General features: G+C 44.2%; 1 protein-coding gene across 2 annotated transcripts in view; it reads left to right on the plus strand.

The window, feature by feature from the left end:
• Window positions 1-5,405: 5,405 nt before the first annotated feature.
• Window positions 5,406-24,037, plus strand: part of COL24A1 (collagen type XXIV alpha 1 chain) — a 99,423-nt gene continuing 80,791 nt past the window's right edge. For both annotated transcript variants that reach the window (XM_069862784.1, XM_069862785.1), the window contains exons 1-7: window positions 5,406-5,486; window positions 9,768-9,829; window positions 13,969-15,263; window positions 19,455-19,508; window positions 21,795-21,848; window positions 23,216-23,269; window positions 23,972-24,025. In XM_069862784.1, coding sequence (XP_069718885.1) covers window positions 5,431-5,486; window positions 9,768-9,829; window positions 13,969-15,263; window positions 19,455-19,508; window positions 21,795-21,848; window positions 23,216-23,269; window positions 23,972-24,025 — 1,629 coding nt within the window. In that variant the 5' untranslated portion in view covers window positions 5,406-5,430. The remainder of the gene's footprint in view (window positions 5,487-9,767; window positions 9,830-13,968; window positions 15,264-19,454; window positions 19,509-21,794; window positions 21,849-23,215; window positions 23,270-23,971; window positions 24,026-24,037) is intronic.

The following is a 24,037-nucleotide window of genomic DNA, read 5'->3' on the forward strand; positions in this document are numbered from 1 at the left end:
CCTTCTTCAAGATGGAAATTTACTGTGCTTCTCTCTTGGCAGCTTGGCCTATTTGGTAATTGGAGTCTTCTCATTTGGTGAGCCATTCCCATGGTTCCCATGTTGCATTTGTTCTTGCTCTCTTATTTTCCGTTCCCTTATTACTTTCCTAATAACTGCTTCTCAGGCTTCTCTTTTCCTTTAATATTTTCTTGTGTGTTTGGCTAAGCTTCTCTGCATTCCTGGTATGGCATCCAATGGGCCATCACTGGAACAAGACGTCACAGCTCTTCAGCTGCTGGATGTGGGGCTGCTCCTCCAGAAGGCTTCACTTCAGGTGCCCATTTCAGCTCCTTCCACTAGTTTTTACTGTGCTTTATGGTGGGTCTCTGCTACGGCAGTGACTTTCTAAAATGGATAATACCTGGTCTTGTAAACAATTGCAAGCATCTTGGCTTCAGCGAGACACCTTTCTCAGTTGGAGCTGCTGCAACCTTGTGGTCTGGAGCCTCTACTTTGCCTTGCGGTTTGCTGAGGCTCTCTTCTGTTTCTCGCTCCTGGCTGGATATATTCCCTTGCTTGCTTTAACCAAGCATCCTAAGGAACCTCACTAGTCTATGTGGTCATTTTTGTTTCTATTGTGCCAATTTCTTTTGCTCAGTGTGCCAGGAGCCTCTTAAGTTTGGTCCTCTGTACCCACAGCATCTCTCCTTTTCTCTCTCAGCCCCTCAGGTTTTTGTGTGTTGGGCTTGCAAGGCAGAAAGGGTCTCTCCATTCTGATTTCTTCACAATGTAAATTTATGTTCATTATCTCTTTAGTTTGCTAGCAGAAAATCAGAAAAGCTAGGATTAATCTAAAAAGTCATCAGCTATGCTTTTTAAAGGTGTCTCCAGACTCTTGGCATATTCAAAATTGGAGAAGGCTGCTTCTCGTGAATTCCTTCTATCAAAAGGCAAAAGGCAGAACAAGAGACAGAAGGCAGATGCTGGTCATTCCACAAAGAATAGAGATGTCCAATAGTTTCAGACCTGCATTCCCACTTCCTTCAGTTTTAGCTGGTTGTTGTCAAAGACATGCTGTAATCCTTTCCATTTCTTGTATTTTTTAATCATAGTTGATAGCTCGGTAACTTTCTTTAACCAGAACAACGTGTTAAGTTTTTTTTTTTTGGCTGCACAGATAGAATTCTACATAATTTTGCTGAACAAGGTTCCAGACGTTTTAGTTTGTAGCCTAACACCATATATTGTGGTGTGCAGGGAAAAAGCAGTTCTCCAAAGGGAACTCAATAGTACGGATCTTCTGCCAAAAACCTCCTCATTCTGGGACAGCACCAGGAAACTTGTGTGGGTCCTTTTCTGCTCCTGCTCCAGTCAAAGGTAAAGCTCCTCCTGACCGCAGTGGGATGAGGCTCAGGCTCCAACACTCAGCCCTCACAGTTCCATTTCACAAATATTCTTTCAAATTCCTGGGTGAATTTCTGGGAAAATCACAGATAGGAGCCATTTTTCTCGCCTCTTAAAGCTGTTTCAGAGCTCCTGTGCCCCAGAGTGTAGTTGGAACTCGGCAGCTGTAATCTGGAGTGACAGATGAGCAAGACAGATCATGAAAGGAGGGGATAACCTGGAAAATGAGAAAACAAACAGAAGAGCTTGTAATGACATCATAAAGACAAGCGATGATTCTATAATATCTGAAAAGAATTAGTTTTGTATTCGAGTGATCCTGGGTTTACTTGGAGAGATAAGAGAAATTGGGGATAGGCTGTGGTCAAGGGGGTGATGGCAGGAATGGAAAAATGGGACTGGGGGGCATTTACCATCAGAAATGAACCTCCACCATCACTGTGTTGCAATGAGCACGAACACATTTAAAGCTCCACCGTGTCTTTTCGTGTGCGTTAAGTATACAGAATGCTATTTATAGCTCTGGGAATAAACACAAGTAATCTGATAGCTTTAAACATAGTAGGGTCTGCTTACTAGGCTGTCAGACCACTTGGAAGACCAAGTGCAAGAATAAAACTGACACTGATATTTGCCACGAGGCTTAGAAGAGATTTGGAGCTGATCTAAAACCCAAGGTGATGGGCAACAAGTTTGGGGCTGCTGGGATATTTCCAGCAGAGCCACACAGTCGGTGTCTGGCATTGGGGAAGGAATTTCTTTTCCTTGTGCTGCTTCATTTGTTTTCTTCAAGGGCATTAGGTGGTGCTAACTTCTTCTATCAGGAGCTTCAGTAGCGCTGAAGGGTGTTCATGTCGAAGGAAAGTAGCCACCTCTGACCAGTCCCTGGGCTTCTTACAGGGGAACAGCCAAAGACCAAGCCCAAATGGCCTGAAGCTGGGGTTCAAACCACAGCAGGAGCTCTAACAAGGACCTAAGGAGCCAAGTGCCAAGCAGGAGTAATGAGTCCTACTTTCTCAAGTTAAATTTGTAGCTTTGAACAGAAAGAACTGAACAACTAGTGCAAATTTTTAAACTTTATCCTGTTTAAAGTCTCTGCATCATCAGCAAAGCCTTATTTACACCTCTGCACAGCAGGCAGGAATCTCAAATTGTGCTTTCCTCAGTGCAAACCCTGCTGGAAAGGGAGATCTTGGCACGTAACATCCCCAGCCTACCTTGCCATGTTCTTCAGGCTGGCTTCTGTACTTGTTGATTTGCACTGAAACGAGGGCAGGATTGTCTCCATAGTAGCCTTAATGTTGATGCTTAAGGGTTAAAAAACCCCAACTGTGTGCTGCATACAAGCCATCTTATTTAAGAGATTGATAGATTTCATGGAATGGCACCAAACCATTCCAACCCCTATCTGTATTGTATGTGTTTTAGTCCATCTTAATGCTAATCAACAAAGTCTAACTGAAATATAACCCCGCAGCTGTTGGGAGCCATTTGAGGGGGGTTTAAAACAGAAATGCTGACAAAGCCTTTATTGCAGCAGTGTCCTGTACCTCCCTGGGCAGGCACCGTGTCTTCTTCAGTGAACAAATACATTTTCACATTTTGCCACCACTTTGTTTAATGCAAGGTACATGGGAAGGCAAAGTACGGTCAGCTTTTAACTTTGGCTTCCAAAAAGTGAAGTAAATAGGAAATCCCATGGTAGCCAGTGAGACTATAGATTCTGAATAATTAAAAGTACTGAAAATTAATTTGAGTGTGAAATTAAATACAAACACTCTGGTGTTACCCAAGAGTTATTTTTTCCCCTATAACTTTGGCTTCTGGTGTCTCCAAAAAGGCTGGGTTTGCTCTTGGTTCCTTCACAATTCCTCTGGTTTTTTGTCTGTTCCCAGCTACTTGGATCACCCAGAAAAAACCTTTTCAGCTGAACAGAGCACCCTCAGCACTAACAACACAAAATCCTTTTCTTGCCCAACCTTTCTTTGTGCCTCCTTACTTCTCTTGTTTTCTGCTTTTTGGGAATGTTTGGATTCCTTTCATGTCCCCATTCTCCATCCTACCTACAACCTGAAGGTCTTTGCGTCAGGTCTTATGTGAAATCTCTGTTCTTGTAACAAGAGCCAAATACCACACTCCCAACTCACGCCAAACTTCTGCTTAGGTTCATGGAAGTTTTGTCTAAGTAAGGCTGGAGGGTTTGACCGTGGGTTTCCTGCACAGCGAATTGAAACGTCTGGTATTGTTTAACTCCACTTTCTTTTTGAGAGATAGTTTGCATCAAGATGTCTTATGGGATAAAGATACAATAGGCTGTGTTACTGCGACAAGGTAAGAAAGCTGGAAATAAAAGCTAAAAAGACTTGTTTCTTTAGGAAGACAGGGTATCTTATTTCCTTTTGGCATCATGATGCTACCGAATTACATCTCCTCTTCAAACATTTTCCAGGGTTGCTGGACCCCGCTCCAATTATACTCGAGATGCAAAACCTCCAGCACACTCAGCCTTTTCTCTTTATATCATTTCATCACCTCCGTCTCCCCCTCCTCCTCCACATTTTACTTTAACTTCCAGCTTCCTGCCAAGCCTTCCCAGCCGAAGCCCGGCGGGATCCGAACGCTCTCCTGGTCCTTTGGAGGCACCGAACGGCATCACCTGCCTGCATCTCTTCTGCTTTTTCCTCTTTCCCCTTTCTCTTCTCTTTTCCTCTTTCCCTCCCCTCTCCTTTCCCCTTACCCCACTCTTTCCCTCTCCTCCTTTTTCCTCTTCCCTTTCCTCGTTTTCCCTCTTCCCCTGTCTTCTTTTTTCCTTTCCCCTCTTCCCTCACCTCTTTTCCCATTTCCCCCTTTCCCCTCTTGGCTCCTTTCTTTCCCTCATCCCTCTTTCTTTCCCCCCATTGTTCCCCTTTTTCCCCCCCTTTGCTTCCCCTTCTTTCCTCTTTCTCCCCCCTTTGCCCCCCTTTCTTTCCTCTTTCCTTCTCCCCCCTTTCTTTCCTCTTTCCTTCTCCCCCCTTTCTCTCCCTCCCTTTCCTTCTTTCTCCCCCCCTTTCTTTCCTTCTTTCTCCCCCCCTTTCCTTTCCTTGTCCCTTTCTCCCCCCTTCTTTTCCCCCCTTTCTTTCCTTCTTTTCCCCCCTTTCTTTCCTTCTTTTCCCCCCCTTTCTTTCCTTCTTTCCCCCCCTTTCTTTCCTTCTTTTCCCCCCCTTTCTTTCCTTCTTTTCCCCCCCTTTCTTTCCTTCTTTTCCCCCCCTTTCTTTCCTTCTTTTCCCCCCCTTTCTTTCCTTCTTTTCCCCCCCTTTCTTTCCTTCTTTTCCCCCCCTTTCTTTCCTTCTTTCCCCCCCCTTTCTTTCCTTCTTTTCCCCCCCTTTCTTTCCTTCTTTTCCCCCCCTTTCTTTCCTTCTTTTCCCCCCCTTTCTTTCCTTCTTTTCCCCCCCTTTCTTTCCTTCTTTTCCCCCCCTTTCTTTCCTTCTTTTCCCCCCCTTTCTTTCCTTCTTCCCCCCCCTTTCTTTCCTTCTTCCCCCCCCTTTCTTTCCTTCTTCCCCCCCCTTTCTTTCCTTCTTCCCCCCCCTTTCTTTCCTTCTTCCCCCCCCTTTCTTTCCTTCTTTCCCCCCCCCTTTCTTTCCTTCCTTCTTCCCCCCCCCTTTCTTTCCTTCCTTCTTCCCCCCCCCTTTCTTTCCTTCCTTCTTCCCCCCCCCTTTCTTTCCTTCCTTCCCCCCCCCTTTCTTTCTCTCCTTCCTTCTCCCCCCCTTTCTTTCTCTCCTTCCTTCTCCCCCGCCTTCCTCTCCTTCCTTCCTTCTCCCCCCGTCCTTCTCCCGGTTCCCCTCACCTGTCCCCCCGTTCCCGCGGGATGTTCCCCGCCCCCGGCGGCTGACGTGAGGGCGGCCCCGCTGCCCCTCGCCCCGCGTTGCGGCCGCCGCCGGAGCCGGGACCCGCGGGGCTGCGCTCCCCCCGCCGGGAGCTCCACCTCGGGGCTCCCATGGGCAGGACCTGACCCCGCGGCGGCGCGGAGCGCGGCTTCCCCCGGCTCTCCCGGGCAAATGCAGCCAAATGCAGTTGGGAGCCGAGAGGACAAGGCGAGGAAGCATCTCTCCCGCGGCACAAACGTAAGTGGCTGGTGGGGAGGCGGCGCTGCTCTGGGTGTCCCCCACGACCTCCTCCGTGACCCCATCTGGGTGTCCCCACGGCCCCCACAGCCCTCTTCGATCACCTCCATCTGGGTGTCCCCCACGACCCTCCTTGCTGACCCCCATCTGGGTGTCCCCATGTCCCCCACAACCCTTCTCAACGACCCCCATCTGGGCTGTCCCCATGTCCCCTACGACCCTCTTCAATGACTCCATCTGGGCTGTCCTCACGTCCCCCACAGCCCTCTTCGATCACCCCCATCTGGGCTGTCCCCATGTCCCCCACAGCCCCTTTCGATCACCCCCATCTGGTTGTCCCCATGTCCCCCACAGCCCTCTTCAATCACCCCCATCTGGGCTGTCCCCATGTCCCCCACAACCTCCTTGACCCCCACGTATGGGTGTCTCTGTGTCCCCTATGACCCTCCTCAATGACTCCATCTGGGCTGTCCCCAGGTCCCCCACAGCCCTCTTCAGTCACCCCCATCTGGGCTGTCCCCATGTCCCCTACAACCCTCCTCAATGACTCCATCTGGGCTGTCCCCATGTCTCCCCAAAACTGCCGCCCTGGTGGCTGGGCTGTCTCGTCCCCCCCCTTCCCTAAACCAACGACCCCCTGGCTGCCTTGTCCCACCACCACCTCCCCCCTTGATGACCCCAGAGCGGGCTGTCCCATCCCCGTGTCACCCCGTAGCCCCCCAAAACTGATGACCAGCAGGGCGGGCTGCCCCATTCCCCCCTCTCCCTTGTCCCATACAGGAAAGCTGGGGAGGGACTCCTTCCAAGGCCATGGAGTGACGGGATGAGGGGGTACGGCTTTAAATTGGAAGGGGGGAAGGTCTAGATTGGACATTAGGAAGAAATTCTTTATGATGAGGGTGGGGAGGCCCTGGCCCAGGCTGCCCAGAGCAGTGGTGGCTGCCCCATCCCTGGAGGGGTTCAAGGCCAGGTTGGATGGGGCTTGGAGCCCCTGATCCCGTGGGAGGTGTCCCTGCCCAGGGCAGGGGTGGGACTGGATGGGCTTTGAGGTCCCTTCCCACCCAAACCATTTCATGATTCTCTCCTTCTTCTTGGGTGTCCCCTGTCCTGTCTAACATCCTTGCGTCAGCCTGGCTTTGTTGAGCCCAGGTCTTGGTACCTGCTCTTAAAACGGAGCATACAACCAAAACCTGCACAATTTACACGTAAGAGCAGAAGCTTCTCTCTCAACAGCACTGGCCAGATGAGGTGCCCTGTATTTTGATGCTTCTGCAACAGGTGGAGGCATTTCCGATGCTCAGTCATCTGCAATACAGAGGCACAGCTCTGCTCTCCCCTACTGCTGGCTTATAAGCAGCCTCGATGAGATGTTTGTGATATTCTGATAGATATCATGATAATTATAGAGGTCACCAGGATGTGTCTCTTTTTGTGAAGTGCTGCTTTTTTTTCTGGCTGTGGCTTAAATTGAGTTTACTGGGAGCTCCGAGCGAGCCAGCAAAGGATTTGATTTGTGTTGCAGGGAGGATTATGCTGCTCAAGTGAGCCTGGTGTGTAATTTGGGTGCGCTTGAATGCTTACGAGCAGTTCCGTGGCTGCCTGGAGGTGGGCTTCCCAGATCTAGGTGTTGAATGGTTGCGTTTGGGGGACTTCTCTAAGAATCATCCAAGTGCAACTTAAAAAAGGGTTTAATTTGAGCTCTGTATCCATTACACAGCAGGGAGCCTGGAAGCTTAGTGGTGTGAGAGTGGAGACTGAGAACTGGCTGCCCTGCACCTCAAAAGCTGCAAATGCAGAGTAGTGATCCTGAGCGAGAAGGGAGGGTTTGCACAAACAGATTCTCTCGCAAAGGGAGAATTTGATTTTTTCATCTTTGGCCATGGAGGGCTGCCTTGTACAACTTCACTTTTGGTGGCACATGGTTTCATTTACAATAACCTGTAGTGAAAAACAGTAGAAGGAAGCCTAACTTCTCCCACACGTGAGAGGACCTCGAGCCCTATGGTTATTTTTGGTCCCTGTTTATTCTCTTAGCTGATCACTCGTCTTTTCTTGACATTAGCTGGAGAGCACTGTGTACGGCAGACATTTGCCTTTACCTCTGTATATCCAGTTACATCTGCGTAATTTACAGCCCTGGGAGCATTGTGGAATTTCTTGCCTTCCTACAACATTTTCTGGGAGGTGGCGGAGGCAGATACCTGACACACAGCTCGTCCCTGGCTGGTGGTTTGGAAGAGGCTGTTGTGATGTTAAGAGAAGTCATCTCTGCATTTTGGCCTCTGGGGTTCTTCGAGCAACCTGACTTTGGAATGAACTAAAATGCCTTACGCTATTTTAATTGCAAATTCATTTTGCACCTACAAAAATCAAATCAACGTAGAGTTGTCCTGAGTTTTAGCTGATACAGTGCAATGCGTGGACTTAATTAACACAGTTATTGCCTGTCGCTGAGCTTCTTATTAGATCAAAAGATGATGCATTGTGTGGCATAGAAACTATAAACTTCAGTTTTGCTCTTCAGAGGTGGGAAAAAAAAAAGTAGTGAGTGCCTCGTAGGTGATCTCCTGTTTGTACAACAGTTGATATTAAGTTTGTTGTAGGAGTAGCAGAAATGCTTCTGTAGACATTTGCTCGTTGCAGCACGACAGGAAGAGAGGAGGAGCTGGGGGCTGCTGTGGTTAATTAAATTATGTGCCACTACAAGCGCGTTGGGATTTGTAAGGTGTGGTTTCCACCCCGCTTCCTTTTTGTGATCAAAACTGGAATAATGATGCGCATTTCTGAATATCCGGCATGTAATCGCAATGTATCTGCAGGTTTACAGTGGCAACCACCAGTGGCAAAATATGCCCATTGTGGTGCCATACCGTTCATTACATTCCTTAAATTTGTTCTGATTGCCAAAGCGGTTTTAAGGGGAGATTGTGATTTTAGAAGGAAATGACATGGGCAGGGACACCTCCCACTGGATCAGGGGCTCCAAGCCCCATCCAACCTGGCCTTGAGCCCCTCCAGGGATGGGGCAGCCACCCCTGCTCTGGGCAACCTGGGCCAGGGCCTCCCCACCTTCAAAGGGAAAAGTTCCTTTCTAGAATCTCGTCTAAATTTGCCCTTTTTCAGCTTAAAGCCATTTCCCTTTGTCCTATCCTTGCACACCCAGTCAAGAAGCCCTCCCCAGGTGCTCTCTGATGTAGTCCAGCAAGCAATTTTAGCATTTAATCAATCTAGATTTCAGTATTATGAATGATTAATGAGTTTACGTATGTTAATGAGCCAGAGGATTAGGTTGAGGCTTGAATATGAGTTGAGTAACCAGTATCAGATCTGTGTTTCTGATGTTTTGGAAATATTTCTTCTTAGAACTAAATCGATCTAGGTTATGATTATTGTTATGCACATCTGTTTCTGTGCCTGGATGTCCAACAGGAAATCTTTTTTTCTCATTTATGGAAAGATTCAGTCATGGATAAGAGTGTAATTAGATGCTAATATGATAATTGAGTAAAAAAATCAGTTTTTCACCATGGTGTAAATGTATTCTTTGCCCAACATCACACACTTTTTGTAGATTATGTGCTCAGAATTTGCTTTAAATATCGACCTGCAAGGGGTGAGTCTGTGATACCAACCAGTATTGCCCTCTTCTATCTAAGCATGAAACTTTAAGTCCAAATATGATGGGTTTTTTGACCTTGCGAAGAGCTTGTCTTGTTTGTAACCTGACAACATTTTACAGGAACAAAAGTTACAAGACCTTTTCATTTATGTTAAAATGGTGTGATACAGCGACCAGACTGATAGCAGGTCAAAAGTATCCAATGATCTGTACAGACATTAGCTTGTCACTTATTTTATAGTTTCTTCGCAGTAACATGTTTTTTCTTTCCAGGAAGAATTTACTGCATAGCAGCATTCATACTTCAAGGTTGCTGCAAGAAAATGTAAACCAGATGCAGTTATTCTATTAATATAGGCCATTGTAAAATACTTGTACTATACAGGAGTGCTGATATAATCCTTGATCTTTGTATAAAGTGCCTTCTCAGCATCCGTGGAAAGTTGTACAGTGTGATGGCTTTGATCCAGGACTTACTGAAGTCAATGTTAGCCTGTCCCTAACTTTGGATGTTGAATCATAGAATCATGGAATGGTTTGGGTTGGAAGGGACCAGCTCTCCCGTAAGCCCCCTTCAGGTACTGGAGTTAAGCTTCTGGTTCCTTGGAGCTCTGAAACTTTAAGTGTTTTCTCACATGTCCTTTTCTTTCTCTCCCTTTTAGGAAAACTCTTCTTTTTCTTGCAATATGTGTAGCTGTGGGTGTTGCACAAGTACCCAAACAAGGTGAGAATGATTTTTTTGTTTTTTTTTTTTAGTACTAGGACATTTGTATAATGTGTTACCAGATGAAAAGAGTCAATGGCCGTTGTTCCTAGTGACCTTGGGTTCAGTTCCTCAATGGTGACTTAAAGAAAATACCAGCTACAGCATAATGAGAGCGAAAGTTTAAAGCAACCAGTTTGGAAAAGATGACCTTTTGAGAATTACTCAGATTTTCTGTGTATGAAATTGCTTACATATTTAAGCAAGCTCTTCGTAGAAGAGAAGCCTTGTACAGTGAAAAGGCTTTGATTGTGTCTTCCCTGCAAGTGGGTGTCCTTGGGGGTGGGAAGCTATGACTGAGTTACCTTTGCACTTAGGGCTGTGCAAGCAACAACTGTGGATAATGAAGGCTTAGTCTAGGCTGGCATCATTAACACAGAAAAGTGGAATTGTGTATTCATTTGGTTTCACATTCAGATGCAGATGTTGGTGAGGAAATAGGGTTGTCTTGGTTTTAGTTTCCTTTTTTAATCTGCCAGCTGTTATAACTCCACCAGATGTGCAGCTTGTGCTAGGCTGCTGTGGGAACATGAGTGTCCCAAAGTGTTGAAGGCTAACACGCCACTTAAGGATTTCTTATCAGCATCAGTTCTCTGCCACGTTCCTTCACCGTACAGGTAAAGCAAGAACTAGGTCATCCTTGGCTGGTAGGTGTGTTAGCTGCAAATACTCAGCTGAATACAAACCGCTGGGTTTTGTGGTTAAGATGGGATTCATTCCATGGATTTGGTCCATCATGCAATTTATTTGAGCAACATGTAAGTAAGGCTGGAAAAAGCTGTTTGGAGAACAGAAGACTGAGGAAACTTCAAAAAAGAACAGCTCGTATATCCTTCAGTCTAAGTATATAACCCGCAGAGCTTACACTATTCTGTCTGCTTAGAGTTTGTCCAGAGTTTGCATTAAGAATATGTTAACACTTAAGTTGTTATTAGAACTTTCTTGGCAGTTGTATTTTGAAAAAGAGCGTTCTGCCAGATCTGAAGATGCTAGCTAGAGTAATTAACATTCCTCCTCTGGTGAGCTGCTGGGATAGCCTGTCCATGCTTTCCAGGAGAAGCTATGCCTTGTTCCTTTTGGTAGGCTGCTATAAATTGTGTTCTGTGAAATGTATATAACGATATGTCCCTCAACTCTGCTCTGGTGACACCTTACCTGTGTTCAGTTCTGGAGTCCTCAGCACAGGAAGGACATGGAGCTGTTGAAGCGGGTCCAGAGGAGGTCGTGGAGATGATCCAAGGGCTGGAGCACCTCCTGTACGAAGACAGGCTGAGAGAGTTGAGGTTGTTCAGCTTGGAGAAGAGAAGCTCTAGGGAGCTTCCAGTAGCTTCCAGTACTGAAAGCTGAGGAGGGGCTCTGGATCAGGGAGTGCAGGGATAGGATGAGGGGGAACAGTTTTATGCTGAAAGAGGGGAAAATTAGATGAGATCCTAGGAAGGAACTTTCTCCCTGTGAGGGTGGTGAGGCCCTGGCCCAGGTTGCCTAGAGAATTTGTGGCTGCCCCCTTGCTCGAGGTGTTCAAGGCCAGTTTGGATGGGGCTTTGATCAACCTGATCCAGTGGGAGGTGTTCCTGTCCATGGCAGGGGGTGGAACTGGATGATCTTTAAGGCCCCTTCCAACCCAAACCATTCCATGATACAGCTTCAGCCTTTAAGAATAGTACTTTGAGTGTGGTTCAAGGACATAGAGAATCAGTGTACCTGGTTGGCTCTCCTATGCCAGTCACTCAGCCTGGTGTTCAGGAGAGCATTGGCTGCAGCCAGCTATCTTAATTTACCCACCTGCAGATGCAGCATCACCTAAGAAATGCGCAACCTGATGTGTAATTACTCTCAGTTCTGGTGGAAGTGAGTGGAGAATGGCCCTTGTCTTTCTCTTACTCATGCTGGTAGAAGGGAAAACAAGTAATTTGTATAGTAGGATTGCTGAAATGGAGAGAGCACCCCAAATATTCTGCCTTCAGAGTAGCCATTAGTATGGAGAATAGTGGAAAATGAACAAGAGATACTGAACAGGAGTGTGGAATGATCAAACAGCCAAATCCCCTCAACCCTCCACAATTTAATTTTGGGATTGTTTCTGTACCACAAGAGGGTCAGAAGATTTTTTTTTGCCAAAGCCCATGATAGATTTTCCCTCCTCTTGTGAGTGCAGTAGGGTTGTGAATTTTTCAAGTCCTTGTGGAAGGAAAGCACTTGACACCAAAACCCCAAAACAACTTTTCCTCCAGGAAGACGAGCTGTTACAATTTGGGGGACTAATGGGCTGAGTGAACAGTAAGTGAAGACAGATGTTTGTCCAGACATGGGTAAACAAAGTAAACTGACTACTGATAGGTAAAGAAAATAGTGGTTGTCATGCTGGGAAGAAGAGTTGCCTGTTCCCGAAACCCTGTGTACTGCCAAGAGCTTCTGAAAGCCTTAAAATAAAATACATGTTGGATCAGAAATTAAATGACTGGCCAAAAAAACTTGGAACAGCCTTTTGGCTCGACAGCGGGTTAGCAGGCAGCGAGTCAGCAAGGAATAATCAGTTGATACTTAATCTTTTGCTGTCATTTTTCACGAAGCATTTATTCGTGTTTAGCTTTCTCAGGACCTGTCGTTTTTCACAGGAATCTGTTTGCGGGATGTGGAGAAAGCCTTGTTTCTCATCATGCGCTCGGGTGATTTTTCTTTTCTTAACTTCTAAATGATGTGCTGTTTTCAAATCAGAACTGCCAACATTTTGGCAGTTTTGCTTGCAGTTTGACATTTAGTAGTGATACTCTTGAATGTAATTTTTACATTAACTAGTTTACGCCAGTCAAGTTTACCTTTTTGTTTTCTACTTCAGTAAGAATCATAGAATAGAATCGTTAAGGTTGGAAAAGATCTCTGAACTCATGAAGTCTAACTGTCAGCCCAACACCACTGTGCCTACTGAACCATGTCCTGAAGAGCCATGGCTACATGTTTTTGAACCCCTCCAGGGAAGGAGGGCTCCACCACTTCCCTGAGCAACCTGTTCCAGTGGTAGAACACTCTTGCAGTAGAGAAATATTTCTTAATACTCAATGGTGCAACTTGAAGCCATTAATACTTTCTTACAGTAAGAAGAAATGATGGTAATTTATGATGCTGTGGACAGGTCGCATGCACTGTTGTTTTTAAATGCAAATATATAATTGCAAATATTTAAAAATACAAGTGCTTGCCAAATATTTGAGATGAGAATGTGATGTTTAGGCATCACCTTAGATTATTAGGTGTTCTCTGTGCAGTCAGTTGGTGCAGCCGGTGCATGGAAGTGCATATCTCCAGGTTTAGGGTATTATTTTAATGTCTAAGACCTTTGCGTTGCCCAGAGCTCAGGACCTGTGCTGCTGCTTAGCTTTCATGAGAGCAACAAGAGTACAGCTTGCTTCTTCGTAACTGCATGCAGACCACGCAGGACTGGGGTCCTGGGGAAGCGCAGTGGCTGGTTAGCAGATGCATTGTGCTTCAAAGCTCTACTATAACCTGACCTCTGTTATCAGTTTGACAGATAAAAATACAGCCACAATAAATTAATTGCTCTGAGGCAAAACATCTTGAGAAATTGGCGTGCACATTACTTTCTGCAAAGGTGCGTTTTCTTCATACCTCTGTCGAGGCTACCAGCCAGGATAATCTTGGCACGTCCAGGAATCTCAAACATGACTAGAAATACTGCAAGGTGTATAATTGATTTTCAAGATGAACAGTGCGTTCAGGTTGATGCTTTTGGTTCCAATTTATATACTCTCTCAAGGAAATCTCAGGCTCTTTTCATCATTTACCACTGAAATTAAGCCAACATCTGTCTGTTCTTAACGTTTGCTATGAATACTTTCAGTAAATAGAAAGAAAACTGGGAAGCGAGACCTTTTTCCACTAAGAGTGAATATCCATTTGTATCAGTTGCTTTTTTAATGTGAAAAATTGGCATGCCTCACGCAAGGGATTTGGTGCCCTTGCTGTGTGCAGTATACGTGCTCTGGAAACTACAGAATTGTTAAGATGTGCGTATTTGTTTATATGGATCTGAGTTGATGAGCTTGTAAACAGAATCAACAGTTTGCTTTTATTTCTTTTTACAGCCATAGATGTTCTTCATCAACTAGGCCTCGTGAAAGATGTTCAAGAGCTATCAGAGACGGCAGCACCTTCAATATCATCTCTGTTACCTCGGGGTGTTCGTCTAACTGCGTCAGGAGTTGTTTTAACTAGTGATGCACACATCGAATCCCCCGTCGCTCAAGTCCTACCATCCAGTCTAGGGCGTCGGTTCACCATATTAGTTGGGTTGTACTCTTACAGAGTAAATAATGCTTTCCTTTTCAGTATTAGGAACAAAAGTAGACTGCAGTTTGGTGTCCAGTTGCTACCAAGAAAGGTAGTGGTGTTCACTGGAGGGAAGCAGTCCGTACACATTGATTACAGTGTTCATAATGAACAATGGCATTTGTTTGCCATTGACATTAGGGACAAGAGTGTCTCGATATTTGCCGAGTGTGGGAAGAAGTATTACAGCAGGGAAATACTTTCTGAAGTGGAGACGTTTGGTTTGGATGGTTTGTTTACCCTGGGAAGGATGAACTCTCACTCTGTCAGCTTTGAAGGGGTTATATGTCAGCTAGATATTATTCCCTCTGCAGAGGCCTCTGCAAACTATTGTAAATATGTGAAGCAGCAGTGTCGCCAGGCTGAAACGTATCGATCTCTGCAAGAAACTCCACGTGTGTCAGATGAGCTGGGTGGTTTTTCAGAGGTGCTTGATGAGAAAAACCACTCGGAAGGTATCTCTGCTTATAGAAGGGAAGAAATATCAACAGTTCCTGTTAGCAGCATTGCTCCGATACACTTTCTACCAGAACAGTTAGAGTCGAGAAATGTCTCTGCATCAGAGCTTCCAGAAGCCAAATCTCTGCTGTTAGAAGCTTGGCCTGAAACAGAACTCTGGGAGACTGTCAGTCATCATCAGCAGGGGACGAGCAAAAGGACAAACATCACTAAAACCTCCACAGGATCGTATCCAGATTCTTTAGATAATGCCACAGAAGATGCAGGCAGACAAAATGAGCCTTCTCTGATCACCCCTGTAAAACAGGATAAAAGTAAAAACAAGGGAATGGACAAAGAAAACGAGTGTTTAGATGAACCAAGCAAAAATCGGCACATCTTCAACACAACCCTATCCAGTTTGCCTGCTGACCTCTTTCTGGATAATCAGCTCAGACCAGGGCAAGAAGGTGCATTAGGTGCTGATGAGACTTACCCCATGGAAAACAGTTATGACATTGGTATTGATAATTATGCTTATAACTATGAAGATCTTGACAAAATGCTTGAAATGGGAAGTTTCAGAGGTCCAAAGGGGGAACCTGGACCTCCTGTAAGTTGTCTTTACTACTTTTTTTTACTTTAATGCAGCAATGTACATTTAGCAGAGGCTCTGAAGGAAGCCTCACAAAGCATGCCAAAGCTGTGACTGCAACTTCTCCTTGCTGTACTGTAGTACTGTTTGTCTGCCTTCTTTATGTCTCTTTTCCGCATGTAATTTTTAAATAACAGGCCCCAGGTCTTGGAGATCTATGGCAGAACTAGGTTAACCTAGACCTTTATGGACACTGGCTGAAGAGGCCGGGAGCACGCAGTGAAACAGAAGCAAAGCTGAAGCATTGTGTTGCCCGAGAGGTTGATGCTGAAGGGGGAAGAGGTCTCTGCATGGCCTTTCCTATATGAGTTTTTATAAAGAACCATGTTTCATGGAGCTTGCATGGCACGGTACCTGCCACTGTTGGCCTCAGACTTGATTGAGGTGCTCTTGGTTTGCTTTCTCAGTCTAGTACGTCCATGTGGAGAAGACCAGAGATAATCCAGCTTGTACCTGTGTGCCTCCTGCACTTAAATGCGCACAGCACAGGAAGGACATGGAGCTGTTAGAACAAGTCCAGAAGAGGCCAAAAAGATGATCCGAGGGCTGGGGCACCTCCTGTATATGGACAGGCTGAGAGAATTGGGATTGTTCAGCCTGGAGAACAGAAGGCTCTGGGGAGACCTTAAAGCAGCTTCTGGTGCTGAAAAGGGCTCCAGGAAAGCTTGGGAGGAGCTCCTGATCAGGGAGTGCAGGGCATTGGGGAACCATTTTCAGCTGAAAAAGGGGAGATTGAGATGAGATGTTAGGAAGAAATTCTTCACCATGAGGGTGATGAGGCCCTGGAGGTGTTCCAGGCCAGGCTGGATGAGGTTTTGAGCAACCTGATCCAATGAGAGGTGTCCCTGCCCATGGCAGAGGGGTTGGAAGTGGATGATGTTTAAGGTTCCTTCCAACCCAAACTGTTCTGTGATTCTAATACGTAAGTATCCACAGAGCCTTATCAGGGGGAAGCCCAAAACAGCAACACTGTGAGGACCTTGAAAAGTTTCCTTGCAGCAAAAAAATCCTGATGAGGCATGAACTCCCTATCCCCCTTTTTTTCCTTCTTTCATTATGTTGTGGTTGGCTTGAACCTTCTTTCAAGATTTCAGCACAGAAATAATGTTTTGCGATTGAAGTTGACAGGCAAGAACTAGCTTTTGTGGTTCTTAAACTCCTCAGCTTCATTTTAGCTTTTAATCATCTACCAGAACTGATTCTTGCCTTGTATAATTAGGCCCCTTGTATTCTATGATCCCACAGCTGTGGAATTCACCCACCGCTGCAAAGCAGGGCTCCAGAATTTGCCCTTTCATTTATAGATAGGCTATGAAAAAGAGCACCTATTTCTTCAAAACTATTAATACCCTGATTAAAATTCTATTGATTGCAGTGACCGAATTCCTCTGCAAAAATATAAGATGAGTTTAAAAGTGGAGCAGTGTGGTTTCCTGAACTTCAGAGAGAAAGCTGCTCCATTCAGCTGATGAACATTTCTGTGTTGCGGAGGGTGTTGGCACATATGAACTTTTAAAAAATAAACAAATCCAGTGTGTATTTTTAATTGTTTAACTTTCGAACTCCTATTCTTCACTGCACAATCCTAAAGCGGTTAGCAGTAACGATTAATAGTTGCATATTGGTAGAAGGAGGAGTTGATGTGAAAGAGCTGGTTTAGGTTTGTTAGTGGTAGGTTGCCACATCTGCAGACCCATCTGATTTGGCTTCCTTTGAGAAATGAGCTAGGAATAAGTTTTCTCTATTAGAAAAGCTTTCTGGACTATAAACACACTCAGCTGGGAGGAGAAATAGAAGATCAAAAGGCTTTGAACCCCTCCAGGGATGGGGCAGCCACCACTGCTCTGGGCAACCTGGGCCAGGGCCTCCCCACCTTCATGGTGAAGAAATTCTTCCTTATATCAAGCCTTAAATCTGCACCTCTCCAGTTTATACCCCTTCCCCCTCATCCTATCACCACAAGCCTCTCCAGCTTTCTTGTAGGCCCCTTTCAGGTACTGGGAAGTCGCTTTCCTGGAGCCCCTTTCAGCACTGGAAGCTGCTCTAAGGTCTCCCCACAGCCTTCTCCAGGCTGAACAACCCCAACTCTCTCTGCATGGACTTGTACGGGAGGTGCTCCAGCCCTTAGATCATCTTCATGGCCCTAAGAAATGTTCTTACTGCCCTCCTTCAGTAAATCAGCAGCAAAGATGTCAATGGCGATGCTAATAAATACTCATTAAAATTTATGTTTGGAAAATGATAGGGGTTGGCTATTAATGTGTTTTTAAGGAAATATAGAGAGCATCTGAAACGGGGATAGTGTAAAACTTCGTACCACAGGTCACAAAGGAGTGCACAGTGGTTGCAACTATTTTACTTAAATGCTTATTATTTATACATATTTTTCTGTTATATGTGTTATATATATACTTTAAAAATATTTATAATTTATTACTTATTAATTTTATTTAATAATATGTTTCCCTTTGTAGTCCCAAGATGATAATCTTGGCAAAGTGCATCTCTTAATCTACAGTTTGAGAGGAGAGGTTGAAAGTCACACTGCTTTCGCGGGGGCAGGGTGAGAGCTTTTTGTGCTGGTTTAGGTACTGTTTTGGACTTGGATAGTGCAAAGTCAAGAGCTTTCCATGAGTCTGTGACATTCTCTTTTATTATTAAACACAGTTATGATCTTTTTACTCTGGAAAGAGATAAGGAATGTTAGGGAACATGTATGCAATCAGGCTAAATTCCCAATGCTAGAATTATCATGTGTTAAGGTTTGACTTAGAGACCGAGCTGTTACCCAGGTTTGTCTCTTCTAAATAACACAGAGAGGTGAGTTCAGAAATGGGACTCAGCACGACTTAATGCAGGGTATATGGACATAAAAGTTTTCCCAACTCTAAACAGGCAGTTGCACTGCAATTAGACTCCAAAAATTATTATGGTTAATTGGAGAGGAAGGTCTATTTTATCTTCTTCATCAGGACAACAGTGATTTTCCCAGAATTGCCCAAAGTGGTCTGTATTTTGGCTGAATGACTGGGATTGGCTTGTCAGAGCTGAAGTCCATAATCAGCCCTGTCTTCTCTGCCAGGGACATCCTTTCCAAGGAAAAAGAGCTGTCACTTCCACAAAACTTTAGGTTTTTAAAAATGCAACTTTTGACTTAATAAAATGGTTTAGTGGTTGCTAATAAAACCCCAATGAGTATTTGGGTCCCTCCCCAGCTCTTTCCGCCTGCCATTTGGTTGTTTCAGCCACCAGAGTTGTCCTTCTGGTTTCCCTGGTGTTGATTGGGTTTGGATGGGAGCTGAATTCACCCTGAAGAATAACCTACAGCCCCTACACACCTACAGTGTGATAGTTAAAATATAATATACATTAGCACAATTTTAGTTTAGAGCTTTTGTTTCTATTTTGAAGCAGATTCTTGAGTTTTGAATGTGAACAGCAATCAAATAAAGAAAAGGAAAGATTTCTATGGTTAAAACGACTGGATGTACAAAGGCTTGGTATACTATCTAATATTCTTATAGTGACTAATCATTTAATTTACATCCAAAGGATACATCTGGTTATACAGTAGGATTTTAAAACAATCTGGTTTTTTTTCTTTAAAAAGAGTGCTGTTCATTATATACAACGGGGAACATGCCACCAGCTATTCTTATCAGAAGCTTTTAAGAGGGAAGAGAACAATCATTTGTCTGTGTTTATTTTCTTCTATTCCATGTTTGTGTTTTTTTTGTGAGGTGGTATCTCATTTTTCACAGTTAACCCTGATTTTTCTAAAATGTTTGGTATGCCAGCATGCTTACTAAAAAGGCTTAATTATTCTTTATTCTTTGTTTTGAAATACACTGCACTTGCTTGTTTCTAATCCTCGGACTGATCTCTTCTTCCTTTGATACAAATACACTTAAGTGAAAGTTATTCTCTAGGTTGTTAGCTCCAATTCCTCTGACATAAGATACTTTCTAAACAGAAATCTGATTTAGAGCCAGATTAAAAACGCACATGCTTGTTTGGGAGTCAGTTTGCAAGTTGAGAAAGTCTGCACAAGCGGAAAGTCATCAGTTAAAAGAACTGGTCTGATTCAGACTTGTGATACTGTTTTTGTAGTGAGTTTTAGCCTTGATTGTTTTGATTTTCTATCAACAGGGTCCTCCAGGTCCTCCAGGCTTACCTGGTCCATCGGGAAAGAGAGGTCCTCGGGTGAGTAAAACACACGTGTTCTTCTGTGGCTCTAGGGAGATCACCAATAATCAAACTGGAGTTTGCAGCATTTTGTTTTTCTTAACTTTATTTAAATGCTTGGTGATTATGAAAGTGTATACTGCTTAATATTTGGTAGATAGGTTAAAGTAAGAGAAAGCAAACTCTTTTTTTTCTGCTGCAAACCTCCAGTGTAGCTAATTCTGTATATGGGTGTGTACACAGAGCATCGTTAGCGTTTGTACCTAGCTTTTGCTGTTCACAATATTAACTTTTAGTTTTTCCATGTTGCTCCCATCTGCTGCAATCTAAGGTCATGATCATTTGTTTTTGGAATGAGGGGGAGTGAGTAATGCATGCCATGGCCACAGAGGAGCAGGCAGGGGATACAAAATTAACCACTGCAGGACGGAGGGGGGAAAAAACCACTCTCAACATCTGTTTTACTCTCTTGTGTTACAGCAGCTTAATAAAAATTATTGTAGATATTTGGGTAATTTGTCCAAGAAATGAGCTATAGTAGCAAACACTGGTTTATTTTGTGTTGCTCCATCACAAGCAGGGACAGCAGCTGTGCCTTGTGCACAGGGACAGAGCACGAGCTTTGCCACAGGGAGCAGAAAGTCGTGCTCCAGCTGCCAAGAGCATGGAAGAATCCTGCACAAAGACAAGGACTGGTTGCCTGGGGAGTCCCCAAGATTCTGGTTGATTTGGGAGTCCTAGAGGAAGGGCAGCTGGAGGGAACAGGTTGATAGTTGTTGTGTAGAAGGTTTTGGGCTGTGGTATTTAGGGATGTAAGTGGTTATGGCTGGGAGGCACTCATCTAGGCAAATCGTAAGTGGGAGATAAGGGATTAGTTTATATGAAAGCTCAGCACATGTGTGGGAGGAGTTTTGACTTATACTTTGAGGATCATTTAAAAAAAACTGCTGCCTAATAGTGTGTGTGTTGAGCATCCTCTGCTTTGCTGGCTTTCCAAACTTGGTCTGACTGGGTAGGGAAGTGTCAGAGGGGCTGAAAACTGAACTGGTGCTTTTAGAGCAGCTGCAGATGAGGGTGTGGACAAGACACAGTTAAAACTAGAAAATCATAGAACAGAATCATGGAATGGGTTGGAAGGGACTTTAAAGCCCATCCAATTCAAACCTCTGCTATGGATTCCAACACCTCCCACTGGATCAGGTTGCTCAAAGCTCCATCCAACCCGGCCTTGAACATCTCCAGGGATGAAGCAATCGAGATTTCCCTGGGAAACCTGGGCCAGGGCCTCTCCCCACCCTCACCCCAGCAAAACATTTCTTTGTAATTTCTTTTCTATGAGAAAGCTGAAAAGGTTTCTTATTATTTTTGGTATTTAGGTTAATTATTTGGGTGGAACTTTAGCCTTAGTGAATTCTATCAAAGCTTTTTTTGCCAGCTTACCAGGGATAGGTTTAAACCAGTCTGGTCCTTTGCTCTTCGGAAGATGAATAGCTGCTGACAGCTGTCGCGACAAATATTTTCCCTAATGCGCAGTTTGTCAAGGGGTGAGAGTTGCTGAGTGTATTGCAGGAACAGAGACTTATCATGGAAAGCATAGAGAGTTCTGATAGCTCATTCCATTCCTGGAATGGTTTAAGTCCAACTCTGTTAGCTACAAGCCCATTTTCTGCACCGACTGAGGAAGAATCAGACCTGTTAAGAATTAGAATCATAGAATGGTTTGGGTTGGCAGGTAACTTAAAGCCCATCCAGTTCCAAGCCCTCTGTAATGGGCAGGGACACCTCCCACTGGATCAGGTCTCTCCAAGCCCCATCCAACCTGTCCTTGAACACCTCCAGGGATGGGGCAGCCACAGCTTTCCTGGGCAACCTGTTCCAGGGCCTCACACTCATAGTGAAGAAATTTCTTCTTCTGTCTAGCCTAAATCTGCCCCTCTCCAGTTTATCCCCATTCCCCCTCATCCTGTCACCACAAGCCTTTGTGAACAGTCCCTCCCCAGCTTCCTTGTAGCCCCTTCAGGTACTGGGAGGTCACTCTAAGGTCTCCTCAGAGCCTTACTTAGGAAGGCAATGGAAACTGAGATTTTTAAAACCTGAGATTTTTAAAAGAACAGGAAATACTCAACTTCACTTTTAACTTTTAGAAAGATTTTCATGTTTCATTTCTTGAGAATCGTTTGCAAATCGAAACCAGTGCTTCTAAAAGCAACAATGATGTAATAAAATGATTCCCTGGAAACTGTTCCAAATTATCCAGTGGAATACTGAATAATCCCACTCTTTTTTGTTGTTTTTATTTCTTAGGGTATTCCAGGACCACATGGTAATCCGGGTTTGCCAGGATTGCCAGGTCCAAAGGTGAGTTAATTTCTCCGTGTTGTCACGTAAATACAATAACTTCTTAATGACTTCTTGGAAGCCTCAGAGCTCTTTCTGCTAATAGAAGCAATTGGCCTTCTTTGGTTTACAGATGGAGAATGTTACTATAAACATTTTATTTAAATGTAATCAATCAAATTGAACTTCAAAACAAAATAGTGCTTTATTTGGGGTGGAAAAAAAATCCTATGTTGCAGAATGATGACCTGGAAACTGTTATCCATGCAAGAAGTTTGTGCTTCCCTAAAGCATTACTGTAAATCAGTTTAGCCTCTTTGATAAACTGGAATTTAAGTGTTTGATTGCTGTAACATTTTGCCTCACTTTTTTAATTAAAAAAGGAAGAAAAATAGCCTGTCATTCTCCATAAATTCCTTTTTTTTGCCTGTGCCCAACATTTGATATTCAAATATTCTAATATTTCAGATGTTGTCACTTGATGAATATGCTGGAATAATTTTCTGAAGATTTATGGATGTGATATTTGAAACCAAAGTCAAAATACTAGACTGGAAGCTCAGATAAAATCCTTCAAACTTGTGTAACAGAGGCCCTTTAAATACATTTGACAGATTTGTGCAGTTGCAGGATGCCTTCAGCTCATATTTAGTTTGAACAGCTTGATAGATATATTTGGAAAAAAACAGCAGCAACCCTGATTTGGTTTAGTACGATTCCTCATGGCAGGAATCTGACCTGTCGTGGCAGGTGTTAAAAACTGCTGGAGGACATAAAAAGAAATTTAATAAAGCTTTCAGTGTCGAGCACTGTAAAGCCAAGTGACTTTATATTGTTTGTGTGCTTTTGGTATAATGTAGTTTTATAGGAACAGCAAAACTTTAAGGTTTACAGTTGATTTTTACCATATTGGTGCTGGCTGTGTAATAGGATGCATCGCTAGGAAAATAATCGCAACCGATCACTACTAGGATTTGTATTATAATGTATTTTCCTCTCCACTGGATCATAGTCATCGCCACTCATCCCATCACCCCAAACCTTTGTGAACAGTCCCTCCCCAGCTTTCTTAGAGCCCCTTTAGGTACTGGAAGGTCTCTCTAATGTCTCCTTGGAGCCTTCTCTTCTCCAGGCTGAACAACCCCAGCTCTCACAGCCTGTCCTCCTATGGAAGGTGCTCCAGCTCTTGAATCATCTTTGTTGCTCTCCTCTGGGCCCAGTACCCTGTTGTGTTTTATCATTGTTCTTTACTGAAAAAGTGATGAGAAAAAAAAATCTGTAATAAGTGCTTTTTAGCTAAACATTCTCTTGCTGTATCAGTGAAAATATGCTTCCACACACTTTACCAAAAACTCTCTTCCTTAATGAGCTTCATCTTTCTGCCACAGGGCCCTAAAGGAGATCCAGGATTCTCTCCAGGACAGGCAAAACGTGGAGAAAAGGTAAATTTTCTAAATTAGAACACAATGTTCTGACTGTCCCGTTAATTTGTTGAAGTCCTGTTTAATATCAGACAAGTTAGGGAAGCACAATGCTTTGTATTTACTGTGAAGCTGGTGTATTTTGATATTTCTGTGAGACTGAGCAGTGCAGTAATGAACAAAAGACAAATGAAAAATGGTGTTCAATGATGAAACTTAAATTTTATATTTGATTTCATTTGTAAAAATAAAATAAAATTAGAAAAATTAAAATTTAAAGGGAAATGCTTTTAGAACAGAGGCATTGAATTCTGTTCCCACTGGTATAGTTAAGTATAGATGCCAGTTTTCTTTAGAACCTTGCATTGGTGCCGAAAATCGTGTAAGACAGAATTAGGTGGTAAGTGCACACGTTATTGTATGTTGTGTTGTATGTAACCACTTTTTTTAAGACCCTTGAAAATGTCCAAGGATGCAAAGATATGAGGTCCTGCATGTTTATAGGTCTGTGTCATGTTCCAGTGAAACATAATTCTGGATGTTGTTGCCCAGAGCAGGGGTGGCTGCCCCATCCCTGGAGGGGCTCAAGGCCAGGTTGGATGGGGCTTGGAGCCCCTGATCCAGTGGGAGGTGTCCCTGCCCATGGCAGCAGGTGGAATAGGATGGGCTTTAAGGTCCCTTCCAACGCAAACTTTTCTATCACACTCTGGTTTTGTTTTACAGGGTGATCCAGGCCCCATAGGCTTTCCAGGCCCGCCAGGTATCAAAGGCCAGAAGGTAAGATTCCAT

Source organism: Phaenicophaeus curvirostris, chromosome 8, assembly GCF_032191515.1.
Source record: "Phaenicophaeus curvirostris isolate KB17595 chromosome 8, BPBGC_Pcur_1.0, whole genome shotgun sequence".
NCBI classification, from domain to species: domain Eukaryota; kingdom Metazoa; phylum Chordata; class Aves; order Cuculiformes; family Cuculidae; genus Phaenicophaeus; species Phaenicophaeus curvirostris.